Genomic DNA, 21,981 nt, shown 5'->3' with positions numbered 1-21,981 from the left:
TCCTGCTTGTTTGTTTTCTTCAATGCAAAACGTTTGTGTTTTGTGGTTTTTTTAAGTTGTTGCCATAAACAGTGAAACGTATGCGCTATTCTGTTATGTGCTAAATTTACCTAATGGTACCGTATGTGCTAAATTACCTAAAGTGCTATTTCTGAAAGTAGTTGCATCATTGCTTTTGTAAAATGTTTAGTTTAGGCAAATCATCCATTGTTATTAACTTAAACTTCTGTGAATAACAATAGTTAGTTGTTATTTGTTTGTTTAAACTTTAAAGCAATGTGGTAAACAAATACATTTTTGTTTCACAGTTTGATGTATGTGATGTTATTCACCATCATCTTTATAATCTTGCGGTTCAGGCTTAGGAATGGATTACACCAACTTGACTGCAAAATGAAGCATATACTGTTTGCCAGACAAATGTTTGTATATATATGTTTATGTGAGTACAGTATTGTTTCAAATCTTCTCTTTTTACTTTAAATGTGTCAAAGGTAAGTGTTTGAAACTTTATTTATCCTACCCTGGATACTTGATAAACTGTATTTCTATTTCAAAAAAGTACTTTTTTGCAGGGCAAGTTGCCTATCAGGCTTATGCACTGTTTTGTCAAGTTTTGTATTTTACCTGTGCCCACTAAACTGGTAAGCTATAAACAAACCTCTAACATGATACCAGTAAATAAAACTTTAACATCATGGACCACATCAAGTGGATACCTGAAATATTTTAGCAGGTGCTTCAAACAGGTTTTGTTGGAAAGGATTATGCTTTTGTTACAAAACCATTTTGCATGATGTCAATTTTTCATGTTTTGTTTGATATGTTGTATAAAAGAACCAAGAACCACACTGGTAAGCTATAAAATATTTTACATGAATAATTGTAATTATCTATTGCAAAGTACTCTAGATAAAGTACAATATGTTTAAAAAACTGCATGACTAATTTGGTTTATGGTTTGTGTATAAAATATGGTCTCAGTTTTTGAGATAACTGAACTTACGAACATTTAGTTAGCATAGCCATAATAGCGTGCACTTGCATTGTTGATGAATACAACTTTTTGAGCCCCTATAACCCATGGTGAAAGCAAGATTGAAGTCTACAGTGTGCTCAAAGGAACAAGTGTTTTGTGGCATTGGAGGGATACTGGTCAGAATAACCATATTAACAGAAGGAATATTTTCAGTAACCTCAAGAAACCATTCTTGTATACGATTGCATATGATTCCTGGTTTGATATTATTTCTGGAAAACCAGATGATTGACGTTTTTGCTAGGGCGAACTAGCTTTGGCCATCGTAAATCTGCACATTAGAGGAATGTTGTGTTTGTGATATTGGTTTTTGAGTCCAAAGTGAACTATAGGTTGTACCTGATCTACATCAGTCGGCTAATGAAAAGCATTCCTATGGCACAAGGGATATTGAAAGTTCGTTGTTTTAATGAAGTGACACAATTGGTCGAGAATTCTTCGTGTCTGCAGGGGAAGCTACTTGTTATTTCAGGTAAATGTCCCAAAGCAGGTGAAATCACACGTTTTTAATAAATTGCAATTATGTCTGTGTAAGTTCATCATTTAAAAAAAAACTTTTTTTAAACTTACTTAGAAAATCTGTTTTTCGCTGATAACTTAAGCTAATTAAGTTTTGCTCATTGCAGCAAAACAATCTGTCGTATTTCATTTAAAGCGCCTTTGCGGAACACGTAACCTTTATTCTAATGCAGGGGTGTCCAACCTTTTTGGCCAAAGGGCCACTTGCGGTTTACGAAAGATTGCGCGCGCCACTTAAGTGTTACTGGCTAACTGCTAGTTTGGAACCTTAGAAATAGCTGTCTTATAATTTCTAATTAAAATCCTCACACCGAAATTCTAATCTTAGAAATGTGTAGGCCAGTGGTTCTCAACCTTTTTTACTATGCGACCCCCTTTAGAGATTTTCTAACACCACGCGACCCCTTTACACACGCACACACACAGGAAGTTTAACTACCAGCATGTGTTGATTGTGTTCATCACACATTTGCAATCTAACGTGGCTCCGATAGTTCGGCGTTTTGCTGCATTCCGGAAAACGCCTATTTTTCACTAACTATTTCACTACTTCGTGTTTTTTTTATGTTAAGAAAAACCAAAACCCGCAATTATAGAAGTATACAATCGCAAATATTGTTGCGCCCGTTCTAAATCAAACGGTCGTGTGAGTTACTATATGCTAAACAAAAGTCACAGGGAAAGTTTTTATGATACAGATAAAATAATTCCGTGTTCGGTTGCGTCTCCGCGACCCCCTCAAAAGTGCTTGGGGGGTCGCGACCCCCAGGTTGAGAAACACTGGTGTAGGCTATTGTCCTCGTTTACAGTTGTAAGAACAATAAACACACCAAGATATAGTAAAGTCAACAAAGTATTTCCCACACGTCGACATTTCAATGTGAAGTTTGGCCCTGTTTTTCTCTAACAAGTTTGGCAATATTCTGTGAGATGGACGAGCAATGCGAAGCGATTTTTTTCCATATGGCTGTCAGAAATTACTGATCGCGCAGGGGATTTAAAGTCACATGTCAACCTTTCTCGGAAAGTTCTGTTAGCGTTACTTGCTTTTTGTTTCCTATTTGGCACAATCTATATCACTGCAGAGTGCGGAAGATGTTTTACTGCTAAATGCGTTTTGCGCGAGTCTCTGATACCAGATGTATCTCAATGAACCAAGAAACATTACTGACTGACTCTTGAAGCACGAGTCAGATTGTGACGTAACAATATCAAAATTGTGATGCGTAACAATGCGCATTGTGACGCAATAAAAGTAACTTGAACAGTTGTGTATCACTACTCTATGAACAAAGAAATAAAGCAAACAATAAATGCCAATTTTCAGAATGAAGTTCGCCATAAATTACGTAGGCGATTAAGTTGCCAATATATGTCATTTCAAAAAATACTCCGCGGGCCACTCAGAATCTTCCGGCGGGCCACGGGTTGGACACCCCTGTTCTAATGGGAGCAGGATTGTTTGGAATTTAAACATTCGTTTGTTTTTCTGATCTCCAATGTTGTATGGTACAATACTCCCCATGTACAGCCTACAAGTAATGTTATGTCAGTTATGTGTTTCGTCCGGGGTAAACAAAAAATATTAAACGAACTAAAAAAGGAGCATAAATCCCTCTTATCTACATTCGCTGTGCTTCGAGTAGCCTACTGCAGTTTGTGTTGCAACTGTGATTACTTTTGTGTCCTTTCTGCCATTTTCTAGATCCTTAATTTTAAATACTGAATGGATGACGCATCCCGTTTTTGGCGGTTTGTCCTGTGGTATTTCATTACCAAAGTCATTACTTTAGTATTTTCTTTTCCCATTTACAAGAAACGGTTGTTGCCCTACAAGATGATTCTGTTTGGAAAATTGGGAAAGGTCAATCCACCAGAAACTGCAGACAAAGATGGTGCGTGGAATTTTGAATCAACTGACATGCAAGCTGGTATAGGTAACATTAGAAAAAAGTGCAAGTCTTTAGTGTGTTAGGGAAAATCAACAGCAAGTCGAAATCAGAAGTAAAGAAACATAAAATTATTTATTATACTCGTGAACTTATATTTTTGTGTTGTTGTAACTTTGACACATAGTTTGGGCTTGATGTCGACTTAACATCAGTTGGTACAGCTACTACACCACTACTCTCGTCAGTCGTATTCAGTGGCGGCTCGTGCCTAAAATTTGTGGGGGTGCTGCCCCCACAAATTTTAGCCTTTACTGAACATATATAAGTTGGCAGTATATTGAAAAGCTACATTTCTAGCCATTTGTTTTGTGTAGAACAGGGGCGTGCAACACACGGCCCGCGGGCCAGTGTCCGGCCCGCGGCACCTATTTTCGTGGCCCACGCAGACTACAAAGTACTCTATTAATTATGTACACTTTTTACTGTTAGAGCATGGAATGTTGCTATTTGTACACAATCACCGGTATTTTTGACTTTGTACAACGTCACACCGTGATAAGGTTTTATACACTGTGACGACATATTCCCATTGTTGCATCATAGTGTGCATTATGACAGAACTGCCTTTCTAGCAATAATTCAGTGACATGATTTATAGGTGCAGTAAAAATATTGACATTTATTTAACGAAAAGGTTAGCAGATATCCTATTGATTAAAAAGTACTCAAAGAGTAACTTGACTGTGTTCATGCGCTTTGCTATCCAATAATTGTTTAAAAACGTATGTGTTGCTTTATTGTCTGGCCCCCAGCATTATTTTAAGTGTAAGTTGTGGCCAACTGCGATAAACAGTTGCACGCCCCTGGTGTAGAAAAACAAGTAATACAAATCTTAATTAGCAACTCCATTGTGTCGTAATTTTTGTTACGCAATAATGTACACGAGTGTAAACAGCAGACGGCATCATTTGTGTATTTTGTTTACTTGCACAGCGACGGGCCAAACACAATAACGTTCAGTAATAATGTGAAAAACAAAAACACACGTGACACAGCTTCGAAACGAAGCGGTTGTAAATACGGTAAAACACAACAGGAATATAGAAAAAAAAAGATACAAATAAGTCGAAAAAGGTCGAAGTATTTCAGTTCGACAACAAAATTTGTCATGTTTCATTTAAGTAAATTTAGTCACAGTCAGCGTTTTCAACATATTCTATGACACTTCACAGATTATTGTCACACAAAAAAACTAACCATACAGCTTTTTATTGGTATCATAACTAACAAATTTAACAACCACATTACATTGGTTTCAGAACTTGTTCATTTAAACATCTTTCTTAAATTTTTGTGTACAGACTATTAATTGTATTTTAGTTTCTTGACTGCTATAATTGCTGCTTGCTGGCAAATAGCTTATAATTCCTTTTTTAAGTGCAAAACGCCTTCTCTTGTGCTTCCTTTTTCCAACCAAAATGAATCATGAAGTTATAGTTTGGGCATGATAATTGATAGCTTCTTCCTTAATCCCAAATGATAACTAAGAAACTGTTTTTCTATTTAGTATTCTAGTTCTAGCACTGCAAGTGCAAGTCTTTTGGAAATATTGGTGTTCCTCAGAAAAAATGGCATCTTTTTCAGTGTTAAAAAGAACTGTTCTGCCTTTGAAGGAATCATGGAAACAGGAAAAAGGATTTTTCATCCTAGTAATTTAACTTGTCAAAACATCATCTCTAGATTAAGTAATTTCAAAGTAATCATGAACATTAGATCTACAGAAACATTTTCATTTGAGTAACTAGCTTTTCTTTGTCAACAATAGGATGTGCTTGGTGTCACTACTATCTTGTCTGTAGAATGTTCATTCTTAAGAAACACTTCCTGTGAAGCAATTTAGCAGCTACTGTTTAGACAAACAGTACATGGGGTCTGGTGTACTTTCTTGACCAGTACATGTCCATTATATCAATACACATGATTGCACTTGGTTGTGTACTGACCCAATGGGTAGACAATAAGAACACACTGCCGTATATCTGACTCTAATAAACAAACAAACTATCACTGTCGAAACGAACAACAAGACGCAAAACTAGCTTAACGTTCCCACATTATATTTTAATAAGGCATACCACGAGAGCGCCTCTTACGCTAAACACGCAACACAAAAGTCACCGCGCACGAATCAACTGTGAGACATCAATTCTAATGCGTACTCTAGTCACTTAAGGTAGCTTAAGGTAACTTAAGGTAACTTTAGAACTGATTTTAAGTCTAAAATGTGTCGATCTTTATAGCGTTCAGGTCAAATCTCGTTATCACCGGCATAGTCGTAAAACGTACGCCCGAGAAGATTAACTGTGTTCTAAACCGTAATTATTCTTTAAATTGCTTATAGAAGTGTCAAGTTTAACATGGCTGGAAGCAGATTAAGACGTTGCTTCACGTTAACACGTAAGGGGATGATAAAACGATAGCCTTAAGCAGTAATTGACCGGAGCAGTAAAGAAAAACAGGTTTAACAGGTGGTCAAGCTTTTGTGTAGAAAAAGGCGAGTTATGAACGGGGTTGACCGTGATGATATGACACGACAATTACACGAATTAAAATGTTTTGAATTAAAAAGTCCAAAGTCCGATGTATTTTGAATTAAAAGTCCAAGGTCCGATACAGTTGCAAATACTGTCCACATGGTGTGTTAAGAAATCCACACTTTAAATTGTCTTCACTCTTTTTTTGTCTTCATTTCAAAATTCCTGTTGCTTGCAGTTGTTTGTTCTGCATTTGATATTGCCTGAATTTCAGTGAGGCATTTAACTTCACAGTCACAAATTTAATGTTTCTTTGGTAGCATTAGGAACAAAAACTGAGTATTTCTTGTTGTTGCTTACTCCTGCATGACATTGGAGTAGCAGATGTTTTGTCCCATACTTTCATAAATCTTTTTAATTCAGTTATTTATTATAAAGGTTAATTGTGACTTTTAAAGGTGTTAGATGACCTTTTTTCTTTTTCAAGGTGTTAGATGCACTTATTTAATGAAATGATAACTGTAAAAACTGAAACCCACTTACAGTCATCTTAAAAAGTCACGACTAACAGTCAAACAATAAATTTAATGATAGCAAAACAATTATTTAACTGCACTCACTGTCGAACTTAAAAACACAGTACACGGGTTTGGCTTTGGAGCTCACTGACGCGAAGCAGACAACACAACTAGCGCTACGTCACGCGAGGGGCTGCGCGAGCCACAGCCCCCTCTCGCCTATTTCGCCCGGCATGTAGCTTTTCCAAGTGCGCATGCGCACAACTGAAAACGTCATGAAACGTCACGAAACTGGAGCTGCAGCTCCGCCATAGATAACTTATTATTATTATCATTATTATTTTTGAAAATTTTTTTTTTAATAATACAAATTTTTTATTAATTTTATTTTAATAAAATGCCGATTAATGCCATAAAAGTTATTCTTAGTATACACTGATCAAACATAAAAAATATATGTAAAGATTGTTTTGTATAACAACTTGGAATAGGAATGTCAAGTAAAAATACTGGGGGTGCTGCAGCTCCGCAGCCCCCTCGCACGAGCCGCCCCTGGTCGTATTGTTACCTACTTTTCGATAGGTTGCGAATTATTTATTAAGCGGCTAATTAGGGGTAGGGTTGAGAAGTATGTTTTTAATTTTTTTTTACATTAGAACTAACTTTTTGGATTAGTTTCCTTGGTATTTTGATGATAATACCTAACCCCAACCCTAATAGCCCTAACCGTCAGCATATTTTGAGATATACCGTTTTCAATAGGGATTAGTGCTCTTTGCGCTACCTATAAAAAAATAGTTAAATGTGGGTCTTTAACTTACAAGACTACAAGTTTTGTTTCCGATTAGATTTGCTAAGTTATTTTTTGTTAGTTTAGTCTTATAAAATCTTAACTCAGCAATAACCTGTGTATGAAGGCTGAAGAAGCGAAATTTTTATTGACTCCGAAAATATCTAAGATCTACCGTTTCTTGGTGCATATTTTACATTCCGGTAAAATTATTCCCACGGTATTCGCTTAGCTGATTAAACTGTGCCTGCAACGTTTGCAGTTGTATTTGATGCGAATTCAGAAACCATAACACATCCTACTTTACAAACACAGGGACAACGTATTGAATAACAAAAACTTATAATATATTACGACAAAAATAAAACGTGTCTATTATAAAGTCTCTGTCATAAACTTAGTGGTAGGATTCAAATTTTTTGTCAGCCGGTTTCATCACAAAAGTCATTTTTTTCAGCTGGTTTTGTTACAAAAGTCCATTGACAGAAACCAGTAATGCTAACCGGTTCGCTGATCTCATAAAATTTCATACGGCGGTTCTATAAAATCGGTGCGAACCGGCTGAATCCCACCACTGCATAAACTGTACAATGCTTCGAAGCAAAATCATTTTTCAGATTGTTTATCTTGATTTTGGTCCGGTTGGTTGTCGATTTTTTCCGAGACGTTGAATACTTTCATTTCTATGTTTCTTTTATCTTTGTTTTCTGCAGCAGTTTGGTCGTTTGGCAAATCCGGATTCCACACACCATTGTTGTCAGGATTTTCGGAAGGATGGACCTTTACTAATTTTCCAATCTGAATCATCTTGAAGGAGAAGAACCGTTTCTTGTAATCAGGAAAAGAAAATATCGAAGTAATGACATTGAGCATAAAATGCAACGACAGGGAAATAACAGAAAACAACTGGGTGGGACATCCAATCAAATTTTATTATCATAGGCCTGGAGAACCGTAGAAACACCAAAAAAGCAACGGCAGATGCTACACATACCCCAGTACACGAAGCACAACGAATGTAGACACCCTTGGTATTTGTCAAATATCTGTAGTGTGTCGACAACGGCAAGAGATAAAGAACCAGAAGGGCAACTTGAAACAGAACAAGACCTATTGAACCTACCATTGCAAAGCTTACTATGGTAGGCCGTGACATACATCGTTTCATCGGTCAATGCTGTGACTGCGACAAGAAAGTAACTACAATTTGTATCAGAGAAAAAAATGTGATACCAGTCAGAACAAATTTGCTCAAAATCTTTGCTCTTTTTACCCACACCTCATCAGAGCGAATTGTCTTGTACACTGCATGTTGACGAAGCCACAAAGAAAGATAAACCAGATAAACCGCGATACTAGCTGGGACCACGGTGAAATTTACCAACCAGGTACACACTGTAGAGTTGAATTTCTTCAAAATTATCTCTACTAACAGAGCCATTGCAGCCCAAAACATAAGGAAACAAGAGGCTGTGCAAAGTCGGTTGTTGAGTTGCAAGCCTTTCTGTTGTGAATGCAGCTGATACACAAACGAAGTTATTGTCAGATAACCCGTTATTGCGATTAACGTTCCGACTGACATCCTGTCAATGATTGTCGATTCACTCACAATCGTGAAAGTATCATTCAACGTTGAAGAGTTATTGGCCATATCTGCTACACTATGTCTTATTACCTATTACAGAAACACAATTTGATGCATTAAACTTCCCTATTCGCAAAACGTCTTGCTGACACGAACGTAAAACGAGATAAACTAAATGGCTTAACTTTCCTATTTATTACCAAGTGAAAAATATACATACAAAGTACAATTGTACATCTGCTGCTTTGGGGCCCAAGTGCCAACTATATAGGACATCGTTTTTGTATTTTTTGAGGTTTTTATTTACATCAAAATACTGAATAAAACTCAATATGTGGCTGCGGCATTTTAAGAAAGATCTGTATTGGCGTTTGTGCCCTTTTGTGCTGCCCAGTTGGTTTTTAAAATAATTGTTTATTACATATGTTTCAACCAAAACAAAACTCAGATTTTTTATATCTGCACAACACGTACATCATTTTTGCCTCTATACTGATCAAATCTACGTCGAGTGTGTTACGGATCTTACATATTATACCCGTTTTCGTGATGTTGTATGCATTGGTTAGCTTCATGTTACAGCTAAAAAGGGTTGCATGCGTAACACCGGTCAAGCATACGTCAATTGTGAGCGCGTTAATTTTGTCGGACCATATGGCATATTTTGATATTTTACAGGTAATCACTAACCAACCACCTATTTGGTTATGGGACGACATATGGTCGAATGAAAGCACTCAGCTTAATTTGTTGTTAGTCTAAACAACCGCACGTTAACTCAACTTGTTAACCGCAACATAAGCCGGTCGCATGATAAAATTAAAAGCCTATTCGAGGTTAAAACAATTAAAATTAGCTCATCATATGGTTAATATACACTAATATACACCAGGGAGCCATGCGTTTTGTACGCATGCAATTTGGTTCATTTAATTGTGCTTCTCAGAATATTTATTAAAATGTTTTTAACCCATAGAATTGACAAGGCCAAAATGTTTGGTAAAGTATTTCTTTTTAACACCGCTTTTGGTGGTTTAAAATTGCTTCATAGTAAGCACGACAGAGTGTAACATAACCCAAAGCTTCTCACCAACCAAAAAACATAATTTTTGTACCTAAGATTGCGGCTAATTTGAGCTGACAAATGTATTTTTTACCCTGAAGTGTTATTTACCCTGATGAAGGCGACCTGTATAGGACGTCGAAACGTCGGAATAAAAATACACTTGCAAGAAGAGCTCTAAAAACTTGATATTATGCCTGGCATTGTTATTTTCTCCAAAGTTAACTCTTTTCAACTTAGTACCGCAGTGATTTTAAAATAGATAAACATTGGGAAAAGCTTTATGTAGAATTTCGTTTTGCTTTACGTAGAATCTGTCAGCTGAGTGGTAAGCATTTGTTTTGGTCTGCTTAATGACCGGCTGATTCGGTATGACGCCTTAAATGGGCCTGGCGTACTTTGATGTGTGTTTAATTCAGTGGTTCTCAGCCGAGTTCTAATGATTCGCACAAGGAAATTGATCAAGCGCGACTTAAAAATGTTTTAGCGTTTTAAATAACATTAAACTTGCTTAAAAACATTCTTCATAGGCAACAAACCAAAATGCATTGTGAAATTTTAACCCCATTGTGATGTACCAGAGGTTAATTGTCTGTGGCAAACAACGCCACGTTATAGTGTAATGGCATTTTTGTTGATTTCCGATGTCGCAACCCAGCGAAAACGATTGAAATTTTAGTCCTGGTCCAAACATGGTTTGTATATTCTGCACAATGTTTTGGTTGCTTGTTAATGAAAAAGGACAAAAAATACCAAAACCTTCAAAAGGGTCCGCGATTAGCTTGATAGTATCAAGAAAGGTCCGCAATGGCAAAAAGGTTGAGAATCACTGGTTTAAATTCATGTACGTCATACTTTCGCCGCTAGGGTTTCTAGCCTACGAAATCTCAAACGAAACGACACCGCAAATCTTTGCAAGGCTTGTATTCGAGCTGCGCCACATGGAGGCGCTATGGCACAGTGCACGTCCAAAAAGCGGATGAGCGATATAGAAATTGTACGAGAGCGCTAACGGTCTGTTCGAGGCGATTTCCCTGACCGGATTGTCCGAAGTAATTTTGTCAAATCTTTGTGCCACTGAGCGCCACAGTCAAAGCGTGAACTTTAAAACAAACAAAAAACAACGATTTTTCCCACCACGAAAAATATAAGAATTGAAAGTAAAGGATGACGTCACTTCAGGCTGTGACGTAGGTAGTGACGTAACAGCGGTATTGCTGACGTAACAATACCGAGCGCAACAGCCGTCCGATTATCGTTTGTCGATTTGAACTGTCTAGGAATGTACGATGCTCATCATGAGATCATCACGCCGTGATATGGACAAGATCGTGATAGATTCATTTCACACAAGACAAAAATTTGGATTGGAGTCTTCGGAGCATCGTCTCGATCATATGCACTCATTATGAGACAACGGTTCACGGGGTGATTCTTGATCCGTGAGTCTACTCTCTGCAAATAGAAATGATGTAAATTCATGAAATAAGGACAATCTAGTCAGACTTAATAAGCAGAGAAATTACATGTGAAAATATGGTTTCGAAACACATCGCCCAGTCAAGTTCTAAAAAGTAACACTTACATTTCAATTGAAAAGTTCGAAGGAACGTATCGAATAATATGGAAAAAGGAGTAGAGGAATCTACATCGGTTCAAAGAGACTACAGTTTTGTACAAATCTTACCTTTTCTGGTTGTAAGCAGCAGGATATACAGCAGCTGCCACCGCTTCGCCGTTTGCCGCGATCACGGCGGTTGGTGGAATTGCACCTGAAAAATATAAACAAACTTAGTACAAACGCGTCAAAGTCTAACATTGCGTGGACACATAAATCAACATCCCAAGACTCTGAAATATTTGTGCGTACATGGACACGGTAAAAGTCGAAGAGGGGGGGCAAGACTGCAATATGGTCATAGAATTATACACGCAGTGAATAGCACATCACTCGTGGAGCTAATTCGATGCTGCCCGAACAGACAGAATTGGTAACGAATATGTGACAACGTTTTTAAAACCCAACTAACACCAGTTTAAAATAAATCAAAATGCTGACAACCACATACCAGTATAGGGATAATGTTGATGTGGTGGGATAAACTGGTTAAATGGGACTCCCTCGTGAATGTGATGGTGCGTGTGTAAATGCCGCTGGGTGGGCGGCGAGGGTATCCTCTGGTCGCTGGGGTTTGTCGTGGGAATTCGGTTGGGGCCGGGTGCCAGGGCTAGGGCTTGTTTAGGGTCCGGACTGGGACTCGTCTTACGGGAGGGTGGGCCTATAACAACACATAACTCAGTTTGATTGTATTGTTAAAGCTTGAACTGTGTGAAAGCTACATATAACAATACTTAGCTCAGTTTAATTGTATTGTTTTGGCTTGAAATGTGTAAAAGTTGCATATAACAACACATAGCTCTTACTTACCTTCTCTTGGTCTGTCCTTGGGCAAGTTGTAATGGGAATCTGGTTGTTCAACTCTAGTTCGGTCCTCTTTTGGCGATCTGCAAGTACACAGCATAATTTTGAACGATCAAATCGATGGTAAAACAACAACATCCCTGGTAGTCGAAAAAAAACTACAGAAAAATGTTGTTCGTTGGAAACAATACACGAACCTTGGGACGGGCGGCGGTATTTCTTTTGGTTCCTTTAAAGGCGGCGACTGTTTACCGTGTCCAGAAGGCTGGGAGCCGGGTGGGACCCAACCTTGCTGTGCGGGATAAATTGGGGCACCAGCGGGGTAAACATAACCTGTGCATAAGATTTCAATTAAAAAAAAACACTTTAATAACGAACAAAAAACTTTGCTAATCAAAAATAGTAATGTTTTTCATTACTATTCCTTGTGTTATAGAAAAAAGAGGTAGCAATGAATTTACCTGGCATGGGGTAGGGTACCCCTCTGTAAGGGGGTCTCGAGGGGTCGTACAGACCGGGGTACGGGCCACCAGGGGCTGCGGGGTAATATTGAAGATGACTGGGACTCTCAGCAGGGGACCGATAAATTCCACCTGGAACGTCCTTTGGCTGAAATTAAAATGAAAAAGGTTCAGTAATAAATAAAAATGAAAGGCAAGGGCTCAAAGAAAGCAAGAAATACGAAGGTGCCGTAAAATGACAAGATGAAAAAAGAAAGAGAAAAATAAAGAGTAAGAAAGGGGCAGAGATAACGGAAAAAATATGAAAGAAAAACAAATAACATCCCAAATTTATGAAATCATTAAGTCATATATCCGTATGAATTGAGATAAATATACTAATTGAATCATCAATAAATATAAGGTTCATTACAGTCTTTATGCACCAAGCAATCAACTGGGAGATTCTGGTTTAAAGTTTCAATATACTGTATTATTAACGCAGCTTGGTCAAAACTGTCTTCATTGCTACCTTTTCTGGACTTCTTCCTTCACGCTGTTGCGGAGTAGGAGTCGATTGCTTCCTGAGAGGAGTAGTCTTCTGCTCCTCTTTTACCTCCATCCTCCTCGGAACTGGAGGGGGATGACGCTCTCCTGACTCTGATCTTCTGTGTCCGCTGGGTCCGGCTCCGGGGTTAGCGGAATGGGTGCGGGGTTGGGACCCAGGGGTGGGTATTTGGTTTGGGTGATGTGACGGCTGGGGCGACTTGTAACGGGTGATGGGCTGTTGGTGGGGGTGCTGGGGATGCACCGGGGTCGGAAAAGGGGACTTGTCCTTATTTGGCTGAAAGAAAAAAGTTGCATTGTAAAAGGTGAAATACACAACTACAAAAAACTGTCATTGTGATTTTAGTTTTTAATCACGAAAGTAATCAATCTCATACAAAGCTTTTTTATACTGTGAGACTGCAAGAAAAAAATCGGCCGCGCCGTTATGTACATTTTATCGCCTTTTTAAAATAAGATCGATTTTAGTCTGACATGTTTTCCTCTGCAGCCTTGTTTCAAATAATTTGCACTTATTTTCACTGAAAGTGCGTGATTTCGGCTCTAAAACAAGCCCTGCACAGATTTGTAGTGTCGTTGCTTATTATAGAGTTTTTCCACATCTACAAACAAACACTATGTTTTAAATTATATTACCGGATTCGGAAACGGTGAGATGGATCCAGTCGAATGACGTTGTTTTGCCTGATTCGCCACCCACAGGGCTGTTTTCTCGTGAGAACTCTCGGCTGGAGAAGACGGTGGGGCGACCTTAGTGACCTCGGGCTTGATTGGGAGTTTTTCTGCAAGTTCTGCCGGCTTTCGTGGTCGATTTTCCGGCGGTTTTTGCTGCTGTTGGTGTTGTTGCAAAGCTTGCTGCTGTTGTGCCATTTGTTGTTTCTGGTAGTCTTGCAACATCAGTTGTTCGTACGTTCTGAAGGTTTTTAAATACATTTGTCAAAAACCTATTATTTAGTCCAAAACTGCCTATCTCGATGCCTATTTATTAAGGCGAAATATATCTTTCTATTATTAAAAGAAACAATTTATGCTTATTATCTGTTTTTATAAAACAGTTCAATATTATACTGATGAGAAGCAAGAATCTTTCTTTTATACATTTTATTGTCTGCGGGAGATTCGTTAAATAACAAAACTGTTTCAGTTAGTCCCAAAACACAATTTTGTCGCAGAAATGTGCTAAACAATTTCACAAAAATATATAATTTAATTTACCTCTGCTGGGCGGCCAAAATTTGATGGGGGTGAAAACTTCCCTGGGTTGGGTCAAATCCTGCTGCCGCCGCCGTTCCAAGCAGGTACGCGTAGGGGTACATTGGGGGCATATGCTGGGCGAGTAAAGCTTGGGGGTTGGCCGCTGCAAATTGGGGATCACTGGGAGTCTTCGCTTGGCGTTCAGCCTCTCGCTGACCCACAGGCCCCTCTTTTAGTCGAGGTCTGGGCGGGCTTTGAGGACGCGGACGCATCCTTGGCTCTTCACTCTGCCGTGCGCCCTCTGCTGGTGACATTGATCGCATTGAAGCTGTCTCTGGGTGGCGCTGTGACTCCGCCACCGGTGTTTTGGTTCGCGACGTCGGCAAGCGATATTCGCTCGAAATTGTATTCATTACTTTTTCTTGCATTTTCATCATTGGCGACTCGAGATGATCGACGCTGGCCCGCGGTTTCATATCAGGGTATTTCTGGCGGTAATTCCCATCATGATCAGCTACGTCACCAGTCGAACTTCTTTGCTTCGCTGGAGCTTGCTCTGCGTTGCGACTTCCAGCAAGTTTGTTGTTGTTATTGCGGTTGCTCGAGGAGTTAGTCGGGGAATGGGCTCTGGAAGCCCGCAGTCGGTCTTGTGCCTGAGCCGATACTGCTGTCTGAGGCTTATGTGGATCCGGGAAAGGATGGAAAGTTCCAGCGACGGTTACATTATGAGTAGCGGGGGCTGCTGAACTCGCAACAGCCGTAACCATCCCTGGAACTTTTCTTGGACCCATTGGGTGCTGGGTAAAGCTTTGGGGGTAGCGCGCTCCAGGTTCGGTCTTGATATTTTGGGGCTGGCTAGGCGGAAGGATTGCTGACTCCTTCGGGGGCCTTGGGACCTGCTGGGAACGTTGGTGCAAACTTGCCATGTTGTTCAGCACTGCCGCGGCACCGCTAGTACTTGGAAAGGGTGCTGTTGTTGGCGCATTACATACTGGGGTCTCGTTTTCCACATTACCACCAGATACAGGGGTCTCCTGCTTCACAGAAGAGGAGATCTCCCCGCCTTCGCCCGGCAGCTTCTTCTTACGAGGTTTTTGCTTTTTAGCCGAGTTTGGCGAAGTTATAGTGCCGGACGGAAGTAGGGTCTGCGTTGAACCGACAGGGATGGGAACGGTTTTGCCCTTGGCCGTTTTGACGCCGCCCGGATGCGTCACCGCACTGGTGGGGTATTCCCCCGTCGTGTAATGAATACTGCCGCTGCTCACGTGACCCGCCTCGCCTGACTGAATCGACACCGACATTGGCAACTGATGCACCGTCTGTCCACTGCCGGAAGGTGGCGGCAAAGGGACTGACACCGGTGCTGAAGCATCTGGCGTCACAGGCAGGGATGACGTCATAGGTACGTCTTGTTTCGTTAGAAGCCCAGGTTTTTGGTAATATGTGGGTCTGGAATCAGACGTGGGTACAAAGGCCGGGTATTCGGAGGGTTCGCGATAGGGGGCTACTGGGGCCGTGGGTGTGGCCACATATTCAGGTCGGGACACAAGAGACAAGGTGGGTGCCGGGGAATCCTGGCTGTAGGGGGCTGTTAGCCCGGGGAGAACCTGGTCTTCACTGTCAGCGAACTGGAGAAGAAGATTTTTCACTGCGAGTTCGTTTTCACTGTCGGCAGCAGTGGTTGTGACTTCAGCCCGGCGGTGGTATACTGTGGATGTTGTGATAGAATCTGTTAATAAGACAAAGATAATTGTATGTTAAAAACTATATCTCTGACAATATAGTTTCTTCTAGTCTTAAGAAACTGTAAACTACCTTACTTCCTCATTTAACAAGAACAAATCCAAAAACCTTCGTCTTGCTAGAAATAAATCTTACCATGCTGCTTTAGTGGTATTTTTTTATATAATATTGTTTCAAAGGGTCAAGCAGCTTTAAACACAGTTTCAGCCAAATTAAACAAAATCAAAAACATTATTCTTGCGGAAAATAAATCATACCTTGTGGCTTTGGGGGCTGACTTGATACCGCTACAGACGTTTGCACTGTGGCTCCCACATACGGTGATTCTGCAGGCCTCCCTAGTTCTTTATTTGCTGACGAATCGGCTTCTTCGACTAGCCGCGCTGTTGGTTTCGGTAAGACCTCTTTCGCCGTTTCTATGACAGCGGCCGACGTCTGTGGCTCCGGGGCGCTGGTCTCCATGGCAGTGGGTTCGGGTGGACTCGGAAGATTCGGTTGTACCGGTTCCTGTTTTGCGCTGGATTCGGAATCGGTGTTTCGCTCATCGCCGTCGCGATCGTCCACGTGATTGGTGACGTCATCTTTAACGTCATTCTCGCCGAAATCGAGGTGCGCGTGTGCCTGGTGATACTTGAGTCCATTGGCATGTCTGTCGAAAACAGGTTTTGACGAGTAATTAAAATTTCCAAAAATATGTTTTCTGTGCCTAAACATATGGTACAAAAACATTCTAATTTCGAGTACTGCTTGGCTAACCTAAACATCTTCAATTGCGTGTAGTGCATATTAAAATAACTCATATAAATCAGACAGATTATATATATATATATATATATAACAGAGATAATCTAAAACAAGATAGTAACACAACACAAACAAAATCGACAAGTTTAACAGATGGTCGAAAGTCAAAATTGACGCTTACTTGTATCTCTTGTTGCAATTTGGATGTGGACAATCAATAAAAACTGGGGATGAACATGTCGAAGATCCACTGCCTGGAAAAGAAAATCAAACAATTTTTAAAATGCAAACTTATGTCAAAAAGAAACACACATTGGCACCACAATTTTTCTTTGTTGCTGTACATATGTAAGTTACCTCCGTTAGAACCGTTAGTATTTCTGTCGTTTTGCAATTGCTGCAGTTGTTGGGCAATGTTGCTTGCGTTTCTCGAGGAAGTCAATCTGGCGCGTTTCGATGACGTTTTTGGTGTTAAGCTTCCATCCATATCGTTCGCTTCAGATTCAGAAGTCTAAAAAATACATCAATTTAAAAAAAACGGTTGGCGAAAAATTGTTGCCCAAATACCGGCAGAATTTTACAGTTTTTCTGGGATAATTGAACGCAATATTTTTTAGAAAGCAACGAATATCCCGGGATTGATTATGTGCCAACCTAACAATGCTGTTTTGGTTACATTAAACACGTTTTGTTGGTTTCAAAAGCGGGTGATTTGCAGAAATCGCTTAGTCACATCGGTTAACCTTAGCATTTTCTCAGCAGAGAACAAACTACGATTTACGGAATGACATGAAATGAAACAACAGTTAGCTCAAGGCTGTTGCTGTTATTGCGTTTCCAAGTCCACCGCAAACCGTACTCTCATCGCATTAATTTGCTTCGTGTATTTAATTCTACAGGCAAAATAAGTTCCGTGAGAAACAAATTTTACCTTATGTTCGAGGTTTCGTTTTTGCTTAACCATATTCTATTTGTAAAAGCATCAAACCAATCCCACAGAAAAGCGAGGCATGGCTTTTTACCCTGTTACTCCCAACAAACTGGAGTGCCGTTGGATGGTTACACTAGCCAATACGACCTATCTCTTGTCACTAGCTACATTGATGATACCTCATAGGTCGAAAAAAAGAGCCATGTCTGTAATTTATTCTATTTGAATAAGAAACTGACGATGCCTTATTGTTGACATTTAACACGCTTGCTTCAAGAAACCAAACGCAAAAACCATACCGTTGTTTTGCTTTCATTGATAAACAAAAATAAACTTTCACCTTGCTTCCTCGTTTCTTGGCAGCTGACGAGGGACTTCCCTTTATGTCGTCATTAACAGTACCACGTGACCTTCCTTTCCGCGTGGAAGGTTCGTTCGCTCCGTTGCGTAGTCTTTTCGGTCTTCCGTTTTTCCCCCGAAGCTCCATATCCACATCGCAATCAGCAAATCTGAATGTGACAAAAAACAGACTCGTTATTTTGCGTAGACTTTACAAAATTAGATGTAAAATGTAAAATTTAAATGTGTAAATGTGGATGGTAAACATTGTGGCGAATGTCATTTTTTGCCAAAACTCTATAAACCGTGTTTAACGTTATTGGAATATTTTATAGGACTTTTATGAATTATTGTTGGTAGTTTATTGTCGTTTTCTTCCAACAGCCTTGGAAAAAGTACTTTATTGGGGATGTAAAATTTAAATGTGTTTGCAATGCCAGATATTGAGGTGAGTTGTGTCACAGTTCTAGCCCAATTTGTTTTGTTTTTTTAATTCTTATTGTTGGTACTTTAAATCTATTTCCTCAAACAGAAAAACCAGTTTACTGGCGAAAGGTCTCTTGTGATTTAAGCGGATTAAGATAAGCTTACCGAGGTGTAAACGACACGGTTATCCACATATCCCACATAAATTCCTCTTCTTAAGATAAACTTGTTAATGTGACAAAACGCCAATCCAACGCAAAACACACGCAGTCGAACAAATCACTTCTCCCGTACTATCTGGATTCGCAGAAGCATCTACGATCTGTTTGTGTGACTCATCAGCCCCTGATAATCTAAACCGCATAAGCTCACGGCAGTGTTTGAGCCGACGCAGCTCAACGGACATGATTGCGGGAAAATAGATCGCAAACCCGGCCGTTGGTTTACTCAGGTGACTCAGAGGTATTTAAAGTCACCAACCATGTTAAAGGCACAAGCGCAAGGAAAGACCGAATGCGGTATGGTCAATTAGAAGCACGGCGACACAATTACGGAAATTGGGCGGTCAGTTTTTCTGTATGTTAGGAGTTAAATTTTAATCACGTTTTTTATACCAAACTTTAATTAACATAGTTTGTTGGGTTGTTTGCGCATAGAGGATTGTGGTCATTTTTAAAACACTTGGAAATCAATGTAATCACATTTAGGCATGTGAAAAGAGCGTGTTAACTGTTTTCATTGTTGGTGCTGTAACTACGACATTGAATACGCGACGGAAAAAGTTTGTCACATGAAAACCGCTTCACTACCAACACGTTTACTACGCACCACCCTACTAAACGTGTTTGTTTGCGAATGATTTAAGTAGGTTATTTTAGACGGATTGCCATCATTTGCACCTTTATTTGTTCTGGGACTATTAAACCACTTTAGTTAGTTTATAGGCCTAAAACACTTTTCTAGTCAATGACATTTTACTACTGATAAAAATATTAATTTTTAAATGTTTGAGTGTGGTCAACAATGAATCTAATTTGAAGCTATTACAAGCAAATGTGACAAAAGTAGAGAAAACTGTACAGTCACGTAAAAACTTTCAGATAAGTACATGACTAAGTGCAAATTGAAGAAGAGGCATAATTGACTTTTAATGTTACGTTAACCATCAATTTTCTTTCGACCACTTCTCCTGTCAAATGCCCAACAAAGGCAATTTAGCAACCAGGTTCAAATATGGTCGTACTACGTCATTGTGTTACCTTGGGGGTGCCCAGTCATGCTTGGTTGCATCCAGAAGAGTCCCGACGTAAGTTCTGTTTCGCCATGTAACGTTGACCACCAGCACGCCTTAATAAAAAAAAAAACGATTAAAAATTGTGCATTTCTTTACAACAATTAGAAATGAAGGCCCCCTGAACAAACTATGAGGCTTTGCACTTCAGATGACCTGGTCTATATTAATTTATGAATATATTGATGAATATTCTAAAATAGTTGCACAAAGCATTGAAGTCGTTGTCTGTCTCTTTTTTACGTGAAATGCGACAATAAAAGTGCCTAAATTCATAGCTAAGGTATAATTGTGAGTCAACTTTACCTCTAGTCTAAACTTGTTTGTTTAACCCCAAATCAAAATGTTATAATTATATCATAATGCGTCAGTTGACAATTATTTAACCACAAACTACAAAACAAAAGCTTGACAAACAACAAATATGAGCAAAAAATCGAATCCCCGATAGCCCAGTAATATCACAAGGAACAAATTAGTCACTTTGAGAATAAATTTCTCCCAAGCTTCATTGAGAGTTCGACCGGCAAATGCCCTTGTATTTTCCGCCACTGGATAATGAGACCTTGGCGTTTACCCATTAAAATGATCAATGGCGGAACAAGGCAATCAATCCTTAATCACGGGCAAAAAGGAAGCAGAATGTCGAAGCCTCTGCTGCTGTTGTGCATTTGTTAAGCGCAAAACTTTTAAAGGCAAAAAAGCAAGTAATACCAAAAGGCAATTATTATGTTTAGTTTATGTATTCAAAACACGATTTAAACAAATTTTACAGCGGATATACAGTTCCCTCAACCATTGAATTTTAATCTCCATAATTGTTTGTTGGGGTAAAGAAGTCACACAAATTGTCGTGCCCTAATACAGAGACCTAGAGGATAGTCTACATGTCCTCGGCTTTTCTTTGTAATATCGGCACAAAGTAATTGATTCTTTTAACGTCCGCCGTGGTTTCGTAACGAGCCAAGCTTTAGTGCGGGAAAAAGGTAAAGGCAGGCGTGCTGATTCGAGTGACAGCAAGCAGTCGATAAATCGAACATTTCGGCCAGGGCTTCCCAAATTTAGTCGAACTTCCAGTTATGCATACAAAGCAAGCTGATTACCTATGATGTAGAATAGACTTTGTCACTGACATCTGTTTAATGGTGAATCGCAAAAGCCATTTGTACGTATCTGAACTATGGTCCATATAAAAGTGATTTTGCGTATTTTCGATTTTTTAGAGTGTCACAAGTTTTTTTACACTTTTCTATGGTTAGTAAGCCATCATTTCAGGATGGTTTTGTTACTTTTCCGATGAATATGTAACGAAAAATATTATGTTGCCAAAACATATTTAGGAAAACTATTTTGACAGCAAACGTTGAGGCAAAAACATAAACAATTTAACAAAATACAGATTCTTCATAAACCTAATCTTTTCCGAAAAATGTTTTCTATTCGTTACGTAGGTCTTCTGCCAAAATCGCTCAATTCGAGAAATGTCCGCGAAACCCACGCCAAAATCATCCAACAGAACTAGAAAAAATGTCAACAGCTTTCGCGGGTTAAAGCGCTCTACACCAAGGTCGCATTCTTTAACGGATCGCAAATTTTCACGCTCGCAAAAGTTCGGAACTTTCACGGCCCCGGTTCCTCGCCCGTAAACGCCGAGAAAAAGGCAATAATCCGCTCGAACTGCGTGGGTTTGGCGCGACCACATAAAGATCAACAACTTCCTCGCATTCCTCGCGTTCAGCTGTAAAGCCTTTTGGCAAGACCACGAGGGGCTGGGTGTACACTCTCTGCACGAATTTTGGAACACACCGATTGGTGTTTAATTTGTTCAGGCACCCTACCTGAAAATTGTTACTGAGTTACCGCATAACCTAAAAAAAACAAAGTTACAGGAACCTTTCCTTCGCTTTTTGTACTAGGCTTTTCACACCCATGTCACTTATTATA

General features: G+C 39.5%; 1 protein-coding gene and 2 long non-coding RNA genes across 3 annotated transcripts in view; 1 reads left to right on the top strand and 2 right to left on the bottom strand.

Moving 5' to 3' along the window:
- Positions 1–284: 284 nt before the first annotated feature.
- LOC145230372 (uncharacterized) lies at positions 285–9,436 on the top strand. The gene is made up of 6 exons (XR_013860637.1): positions 285–442; positions 576–644; positions 734–854; positions 1,372–1,511; positions 3,375–3,495; positions 8,006–9,436. It is a non-coding gene; the product is annotated as an uncharacterized LOC145230372 (long non-coding RNA).
- Positions 4,399–6,828, bottom strand: LOC145230373 (uncharacterized). Its single transcript, XR_013860638.1, has 2 exons — positions 6,455–6,828; positions 4,399–6,394 (listed from the first exon to the last, which is right to left on the bottom strand). It is a non-coding gene; the product is annotated as an uncharacterized LOC145230373 (long non-coding RNA).
- A 1,413-nt stretch (positions 9,437–10,849) lies between the features above and the next one.
- The window catches only part of LOC145230370 (uncharacterized), a 29,607-nt gene continuing 18,475 nt past the window's right edge, over positions 10,850–21,981 (bottom strand). Inside the window, exons 3-16 of the mRNA XM_080095795.1 lie at positions 20,006–20,093; positions 18,322–18,490; positions 17,408–17,561; positions 17,232–17,304; positions 16,564–16,955; positions 14,585–16,292; positions 14,006–14,282; positions 13,335–13,646; positions 12,824–12,971; positions 12,560–12,695; positions 12,369–12,445; positions 12,010–12,219; positions 11,628–11,712; positions 10,850–11,395 (exon numbers count right to left, since the gene is read on the bottom strand). Of these exons, the coding sequence (XP_079951921.1) occupies positions 11,389–11,395; positions 11,628–11,712; positions 12,010–12,219; positions 12,369–12,445; positions 12,560–12,695; positions 12,824–12,971; positions 13,335–13,646; positions 14,006–14,282; positions 14,585–16,292; positions 16,564–16,955; positions 17,232–17,304; positions 17,408–17,561; positions 18,322–18,490; positions 20,006–20,093 (3,836 nt within the window). The 3' untranslated portion in view covers positions 10,850–11,388. The remainder of the gene's footprint in view (positions 11,396–11,627; positions 11,713–12,009; positions 12,220–12,368; positions 12,446–12,559; positions 12,696–12,823; positions 12,972–13,334; positions 13,647–14,005; positions 14,283–14,584; positions 16,293–16,563; positions 16,956–17,231; positions 17,305–17,407; positions 17,562–18,321; positions 18,491–20,005; positions 20,094–21,981) is intronic.

The sequence above is a fragment of the Phallusia mammillata genome, chromosome 5 (genome assembly GCF_965637545.1).
Source record: "Phallusia mammillata chromosome 5, kaPhaMamm4.hap1.1, whole genome shotgun sequence".
In the NCBI taxonomy this organism is placed as follows: Eukaryota; Metazoa; Chordata; class Ascidiacea; order Phlebobranchia; family Ascidiidae; genus Phallusia; species Phallusia mammillata.
The sequence above is the reverse complement of the archived record's forward strand: the minus strand, read 5'-3'. Positions and strand labels throughout refer to the sequence as shown.